Source organism: Procambarus clarkii, chromosome 54 (genome assembly GCF_040958095.1).
Source record: "Procambarus clarkii isolate CNS0578487 chromosome 54, FALCON_Pclarkii_2.0, whole genome shotgun sequence".
NCBI lineage: Eukaryota > Metazoa > Arthropoda > Malacostraca > Decapoda > Cambaridae > Procambarus > Procambarus clarkii.
The window spans coordinates 2,928,745-2,937,345 of record NC_091203.1 but is presented as its reverse complement, the minus strand read 5'-3'; the positions used below and the strand labels follow the sequence as shown (position 1 = coordinate 2,937,345).

At 38.0% G+C, this 8,601-nt stretch overlaps 2 protein-coding genes across 2 annotated transcripts; both read left to right on the top strand.

The window, feature by feature from the left end:
* The first annotated feature begins 553 nt into the window (after positions 1–553).
* On the top strand, positions 554–2,521 carry LOC138352583 (uncharacterized). The gene is made up of 4 exons (XM_069305073.1): positions 554–673; positions 1,022–1,462; positions 1,685–2,018; positions 2,235–2,521. Exons 1-4 carry the CDS (start codon positions 554–556, stop codon positions 2,519–2,521), a joined length of 1,182 nt encoding a protein of 393 aa, XP_069161174.1.
* Positions 2,522–2,526: 5 nt separating this feature from the next.
* On the top strand, positions 2,527–4,699 carry LOC138352582 (GRIP and coiled-coil domain-containing protein-like). The gene is made up of 6 exons (XM_069305072.1): positions 2,527–2,652; positions 2,718–3,003; positions 3,071–3,420; positions 3,646–3,888; positions 3,986–4,211; positions 4,326–4,699. Exons 1-6 carry the CDS (start codon positions 2,527–2,529, stop codon positions 4,697–4,699), a joined length of 1,605 nt encoding a protein of 534 aa, XP_069161173.1.
* Positions 4,700–8,601: the final 3,902 nt, after the last annotated feature.

Below are 8,601 nucleotides of genomic sequence, written 5' to 3'. Positions count from 1 at the left end.
GAAGAAGTGTGCAAATGCTGTAGACATCATCAAGAAGAAGTGTGCAAATGCTGTAGACATCATCAAGAAGAAGTATGTAAATGATGTAGACATCATCAAGAAGGAATGTGTAAATGATGTAGACATAATCAAGAAGAAGTGTGTAAATGATGTAACCATCATCAAGAAGAAGGGTGCAAATGCTGTAGACATCATCAAAAAAAAGTTTGCAAATGCTGTAGACATCATCAAGAAGATGTTTGCAAATGCTGTAGACATCATCAAGAAGAAGGGTGCAAATAATGTAGACATCATCAAAAAGATGGGTACAAATGCTGTAGACTTCATCAAGAAGAAGTGTTCATATGCTGTTCACATCATTAAGAAGTGTGTAAATGATGTAGACATCATCAAGAAGAAAAGTGTAAATGCTGTAGACATCATCAAGAAGAAGAAGAAGAAGAAGTGAGTAAATGCTGTTGACATCATAAAGAAGAAGTGTGTAAATGATGTAGACATCATCAAGAAGAAGAAGAAGAAGAAGTGTGTAAATGCTGTTGACATCATAAAGAAGATGTGTGTATATGATGTAGACATCATCAAGAAGAAGAAGAACTGTGTAATTGATGTAGACATCATAAAGAAGACGTGTGTAAATGATGTACTCATCATCAAGAAGAAGTGTGCAAATGCTGTAGACATCATCTAGAAAAAGTGTGTAAATGATGTAGCCACGATCAAGAAGAAGCGTGCAAATGCTGTACCCATCATCAAGAAGAAGTGTGTAAAAGATGTAGACATCATCAAGAAGAAGTGTGTAAATGCTGTAGACATCATCAAGAAGAAGTGTGTAAATGATGTAGACATCATCAAGAAGAAGTGTGTAAATGATGTAGACATCATCAAGAAGAACTGTGCAAATGTTGTAACCATCATCAAGAAGAAGTGTGTAAATGATGTAGACATCATCAAGAAGAAGTGTGTATATGATGTAGACATCATAAAGAAGAAGTGAGTGAATGATGTAGACATCATCAAGAAGAAGTGTGTAAATGATGTAGACATCATCAAGAAGAAGTGTGTAAATGCTGTAGACATCAAGAAGAAGTGTGTATATGCTGTTGACATCATCAAGAAGAAGTGTGGAAATGTTGTAGACTTCATCAAGAAGAAATGTGCAAATGCTGTAGACATCTTCAAGAAGAAGTGTGCAAATGCTGTAAACATCATCAAGAAGAAGTGTGTAAATGATGTAGACATCATCAAGAAGAAGTGTGTAAATGATGTAACCATCATCAAGAAGAAGGGTGCAAATGCTGTAGACAGCATCGAGAAAAAGTTTGCAAATGCTGTAGACATCATCAAGAAGAACTTTGCAAATGCTGTAGACATCATCAAGAAGAAGGGTGCAAATTCTGTAGACATCATCAAGAAGAAGTTTGCACATGCTGTAGACATCTTCAAAAAGAATTGTGAAAATGCTGTAGACATCATCAAGAAGAAGTGAGCAAATGCTGTTGACATCATCAAGAAGAAGGGTGCAAATGATGTAGACATTATCAACAAGAAGGGTGCAAATGCTGTAGACTTCATCAAGAAGAAGTGTTCAAATGATGTTCACATCATTAAGAAGAAGTGTGTAAATGATGTAGACATCATCAAGAGGATGAAGAACTGTGTAAATGATGTAGACATCATCAAGAAGAAGTGTGTAAATGATGTACCCATCATCAAGAAGAAGTGTGCAAATGCTGTAGACATCATCAAGAAGAAGTATGCAAATGATGTGGACATCATCAAGAAGAAGTATGTAAATACTGTAGCCATCATCAAGAAGAAGTGTGTAAAAGATGTAGACATCATCAAGAAGAAGTGTGTAAATGCTGTAGACATCATCAAGACGAAGTGTATAAATGATGTAGACATCATCAAGAAGAAGGGTGCAAATGCTATAGACATCATCAAAAAGAAGTGTGCAAATGCTGTAGACATCATCAAGAAGAAGTGTGTAAATGATGCAGGCATCATCAAGAAGAAGTGTGAAAATGCTGTAGACATCAATAAGAAGTGTGTAAATGATGTAGACATCATCAAGAAGAAGTGTGCAAATGCTGTAGACATCATCAAGAAGAAGTGTGTAAATGATGCAGGCATCATCAAGAAGAAGGGTGCAAATGCTGTAGCCATCATCAAGAAGAAGTGTGTAAATGATGTAGACATCATCAAGAAGAAGAAGAACTGTGTAAATGATGTAGACATCATCAAGAAGAAGTGTGTAAATGATGTACCCATCATCAAGAAGAAGTGTGTAAATGTTGTAGACATCATCAAAAAGAAGTGTGCAAATGATGTAGACATCAAGAAGAAGGGTGCAAATGCTGTAGCCATCATCAAGAAGTTTGTAAAAGATGTAGACATCATCAAGAAGAAGTGTGTAAATGCTATAGCCATCATCAAGAAGAAATGTGTAAATGCTGTAGACATCATCAAGACGAAGTGTATAAATGATGCATCATCAAGAATAAGGGTGCAAATGCTGTAGACATCATGAAGAAGAAGGGTGCAAAGGCTGTAGCTATCATCAAGAAGAAGTGTGTAAATGATGTAGACATCATCAAGAAGAAGAACAGCTGTGTAAATGAAGTAGTCATAATTAAGAAGAAGAAGAACTGTGTAATGATGTAGAGATCATCAAGAAGAAGAAGAACTGTTTAAATGATGTAGACATAATCAACAAGAAGAAGAACTGTGTTAATGATGTAGAGATCATCAAGAAGAAGTGTGTAAATGATGTACCCATCATTGAGAAAAAGTGTGCAAATGCTGTAGACATCATCAAGAAGAAGTGTGTAAATGACGTAGACATCATCAAGAAGAAGTGTGTAAATGCTGTAGACAACATCAAGAAGAAGTGTGCAATTGATGTATACATCATCAAGAAGAAGGGTGTAAATGCTGTAGCACTCATCAAAAAGAAGTGTGTAAATGATGTACACATCATCAAAGAAGAACTGTGCAAATGCTGTAATAATCATCAAGAAGAAGTGTGTAAATGATGTAGACATCATCAAGAAGTGTGTAAATGATGTAGACATCATCAAGAAGAAGTGTGTAAATGATGTAGACATCATCAAGAAGAAGTGTGCAAATGCTGTAGCCATCATCAAGATGAAGTATGTAAAAGCTGTAGACATCATCAAGATGAAGTGCATGAATGATTTAGACATCATCAAGAAGAAGGGTGCAAATGTTGTAGACATCATCAAGAAGAAGTGTGCAAATGCTGTAGCCATCATCAAGAAGAAGAGAGTAAATGCTGTTGACATCATCAAGAAGAAGTGTGGAAACGTTGTAGACTTCATCAAGATGAAATGTACAAATGCTGTAGACATCATCAAGAAAAAGTGTGCAAATGCTGTAGACATCATCAAGAAGAAGTGTGTAAATGATGTAGACATCATCAAGAAGAAGTGTGTAAATGATGTAACCATCATCAAGAAGAAGGGTGCAAATGCTTTAGACATCATCAAGAAGAAGTGTGTAAATGCTGTTGACATCAAGAAGAAGTGTGGAAATGTTGTGGACTTCATCAAGAAGAAATGTACAAATGCTGTAGACATCATCAAGAAAAAGTGTGCAAATGCTGTAGACATCATCAAGAAGTAGTGTGTTAAAAATGTAGACATCATCAAAAAGAAGTGTGTAAATGATGTAACCATCATCAAGAAGAAGGGTGCAAATGCTGTAGACATCATCAAGAAAAAGTTTGCAAATGCTGTAGACATCATCAAGAAGAAGTTTGCAAATGTTGTAGACATCATCAAGAAGAAGGGTGCAAATGCTATAGACATCATCAATAAGAAGTGTGAAAATGATGTAGACATCATCAAGAAGAAGTGTGAAAATGCTGTAGACTTCATCAAGAAGAAGTGTTATTGCTGTAGACTGCAATAACACTACAGCAATAACACTATTGCTGTAGTGTTATTGCTTCTTCTTCAATAAGAAGAAGAAGAAGAAGTGTGCAAATGCTGTTGACATCATTAAGAATAAGTGTGTAAATGATGTAGACATCATCAAGAAGAAGAAGAACTGTGTAAATGATGTATCCATCATCAAGAAGAAGAAGGACTGTGTAAATGATGTATCCATCAACAAGAAGAAGTGTGCAAATGCTGTAGACATCATCAAGAAGAAGTGTGTATATGATGTAGACATCATCAAGAAGAAGTGTGCAAATGATGTAGACATCATCAAGAAGAAGTGTGTAAATGCTTTAGCCATCATCAAGAAGAAGTGTGTAAAAGATGTAGACATCATCAAGCAGAAGTGTGTAAATGCTGTAGACATCATCAAGACGAAGTGTATAAATGATGTAGACATCATCAAGAAGAAGGGTGCAAATGCTGTAGACATCATCAAGAAGAAGTGTGCAAATGCTGTAGCCATCATCAAGAAGAAGTGTGCCAATGCTGTAGACTTCATCAAGAAGGAGTGTGCCAATGCTGTAGACATCATCAAGAAGAAGTGTGTAAATGCTGTAGACGTCATCAAGAAGAAGGATGCAAATGCTGTAGACTTCATCAAGAAGAAGAAGAAGAAGTGGGCAAATACTGTTGGCATCATCAAGAAGAAATGTGCAAATGCTGTAAACATCATCAAGAAGTGTGCATATCCAACCCGTTCTCGCAAATTTAATAAGTCAATATTGACTTATTAAATATGTGCATAGGTGACATACTTAACATAATAGATACCCTTAAAAAGATTCATAGAAAACACCGACCTTACCTAACCTTGTTAGTATCTTAAGATAAGCATCTTATTGCTTCGTAATTACAATTATTACCTAACCTATAATAGGTATAGGTTAAGTAATAATTGTAATTTCGAAGCAATAAGATGCTTATCTTAAGATACTAACAAGGTTTGGTAAGGTCGGTGTTTTCTATGAATCTTTTTAAGGGTATCTATTATGTTTAGTATATCACCTATGCACGTAGTTAATAAGTCAATATTGACTTTACGAATTTGCGAGAACGGGTTGCATATCGCATAGACTTAAATGTAGTAAAGGGAGTTATAAGTGCGGAGAGTTATTCGCACGTTTTTAGCGTGTGTGCTTTCAACCACCATCGCTGTCTACTAGTACTCCCCTGTTAACCAATATCTTCTACCAGCACGTTTCAGCCTTTCTTTCCTCCTTTCCTTTCAACGCACTCTCAGCTCACCCATCCAAGCACTTACCATTTTTCTCCGTCTACCCCCTCCACTACCACCCTCATTTCCTACCATATCCCCCCATCTACCACCATCTACTTTTTTCACATCCTCATCTACCAACAACACCTCCACTCACAGTATCTACAACATCTCTCTACTAACACCGTCGCCCCATCTCCACCAACGCCAACCATCATCTAACACCCTCGGTGCCCTACCACCATTCCTCTCAACACTACCATGGCGGCACCACCATCTTCGCTACCTGCACCTTTTACAGCTACCACGATGCTCACTGCTAGCTTCCAACACAAACCGTGTGCCCACACCAGTAATTATAGTTCTGTTTTGTTATCACTGACGTCGTCTTTCATTCATTGTCATACGTTTATCGTTAATTTCTTGTTTACACCAAAAAAAATACCAGTATATATTTTTGTTTTACTCTATCAGTTGTTGAATCAGTAGTAGTAAAGTGTTAGTTTACATAGATGAATACTTTCCAAAAGATCAATTAGCGCCAAATTTCGTTAGGTTAAGTGCATATTTGGTGCATATAAGTGCATAAATTAAGTGCCACGTTTACCCGGCGTCCTCCTCCTCCTTGTTTCCGATGCATCTGTTCCGTATCACTTTTCCATATATCTTTCCCCATAGACCACCCTTCTCCGTCCGAGCGGAGTGTAATCCAAGCCAAGTACACACTCTCCGTCACACACCCGCACCCTCTCCTACCTTCCCAACTACCTCCATCTCTTGCATGACCAACCAGTATCTACCAGCTGCATCATTATCCACAAACTAGCGACCGTTCCTACCATCCAATATCCACAACCACCTCCACGAACCTCCTGGACAGCAAGCAGTCAGTCCGACCAGTCAGTCTGTCTAACCTTCCTTGATCGTACCTGTCCAGCAGACCTTGTGATACCCTACTCTCCTTATCATCTTCTTGGGCACCGTAACGCAGTTATTAAAGGTATGAAGTTCCACGGTGTTCCGTGGAGAATAATATCTCCGAATATCTCCAAGTATCTCCAAGTATCTCCAGGTGTACTTAGATAAAGACCTAAGTTCCCAGACAGATTCACTAGCAGATTATCAAAGGAGGGTCAATAAGAACACATTTACACGGATAATAAGATATTTAATTCGTTCACCTGTCACACTACCGTTACCCCCGATCAGCGATCGTAGTGTTGAACAATAGTGACACTGATCCTGATGAAATAGACCATATCATAGCAGAAACATCTCAGTATGAGGATGAGACCCAAGAAAAGTTTAATCTTCTACTTGATTTAATAAATACACATAAAGTAACACCTAACCTAACAGTACCTCAACCCAGTACAGCTCATACAGAGGCACGTTTACTCCTTTAGATTTGCCCCCCTTGGCTGGACTGGATGAAGGGAATTGGGACACTTTTTGGACATCCTTTGATGCCCATATACATTCCAAGGCATCCATAACAAAAGGAACTAAATTCTCTTACCTTCAAAGTCTCCTCAAAGGGGAAGCTAATGAAGGTTATAGCTAATTTGTCTCTTGAGGACAATAATTATGATATAGCTATACACCTGTTGGAAGTTAATTACTGCAACAAGGAAATAAGTGTAGCTAATCTTTACTATCAATTAGTGGATATAAGTCCACCTAGCAGTCGACCCGACTCCCTTCAAGAGTTTAGTTGGAAGTAGAGTCCCTTGTGAAAGCATTCGGTACAATGGTAAATGTGCCAGCTTCAGAATGGTCACTGAAACTGCTCTTTCAAAGGAAACTTCCTTGAAATATCTTAGCAGAAATCTGCTCCCATTACAAAACAGAGGTCCTTTCCCTTGACCAGATTTTCGAGGGACTGAGAATTACTGTCAACAGGCCGTAGGCTCATGATAAAATAAAATCTGAACCTAATCAGTCAATCACTGATTAATCAATGAAATTAAGGAATACACCAATTATGTCCAACAAACATAAATCTAAATCAACTACCTCCACTCCCAGATGGAAGAGCGGTAATGTATGTACGTATTCAGTAAGTCCCTCCAAACCTGAAGTCAATGAATCACCCAAAGCTGTGACATCTACGACTACAGGATGAAGAAGCTATTTGTTCTGTCAAGAAGAACATCTGATCTATCAGTGTCAATCATACCCAGATGCACCAGATGCTTGAGACCACATGAACCTAATACCTGTATAACTGTATTACACGAGTGTAAGAAGGCCATAAGGGCCAGCACCATTCAGTACTGTGTGGGGAATTGCGACCGAGGTCACCAAAACCCCAAATGGAACAGAATACTTCTACCACTGTACAGTACTACAAGGTACATCACGAGGTCAATGTACTTGCTACTAAATCAGATAATGATGCAACGTTACCTACAGCTCAGCTGCTGCTAACAAATAAGAAGTCTAAGATCACTACATATGGTCTCTTTGACAAGGGCCACGGAAAACATTTATTACCCAGCAGGTAGCTGACAAATTGAAACTTAAACCCTTGTGTCAAGTGAGATTGAACATACTATTTACGTTCATGTGTTTTAAACTACTGACACTTAGGTCCGGTTATATAAACAATGGATAATTGTTCACTAACAACAATTTGACATCTCAGGGTTTTTAACAAACACAGGACCTCAAGATTATAAAGTCGTGAGAGTTCTAGTATGCCTAGGAGGCTATACCCACCCAGTGCAGGCTATTGTAGTATACAAAATCCCATCTGGCCTGTATGTCAATGGTCTAAGGAACACAGCAAAGCTTGTTAGAAGTAAAGGAGTTAAGTTGGCTGATCATAAATTCAAGTCTGATCACCTCTCCGATATCGGTGTACTCTTAGGTGCAGACTATTACTATAATTTTATTACTGGATGCACCAAGCAACAGGGAATGAACCTTTTACTAACAGCCAGGGACAAATTGCTCACTGGACCAGTGTTACATCCAAATATATCCGATTCAGTAAACAGTCAACAAGTTAATTAAATAATGGTTGTGTGACTAGGCTTGGAACAGTCACCACTCCAGTTCAGAGACATGACTGAGGATACCTCCGATCCTCTTGTATATAAATTATGGGATCTAGACACCTTAGGTATCGTCCCTGAATAACCCAGTCCAGATGATACCTGGACTCATCAACAATATCTAGATTCAGTCATCTATAAAGAGTATCAGTACTGGGTTAGATTGACATTGGAAATTAAATCATCAGCAACTACCTGTAAACCATTTCATGGAAATCTCAGGTGGCTCGATTGAATTAGCAACCTGGTAAAATACTACTGTATCACGACTTAATACAACAGCAATTTGACAACAATTTCACTGAAATCGTCGAGAATGATAACTCTTAGGAGGGACATTACTTACCTCACAATGCCGTGT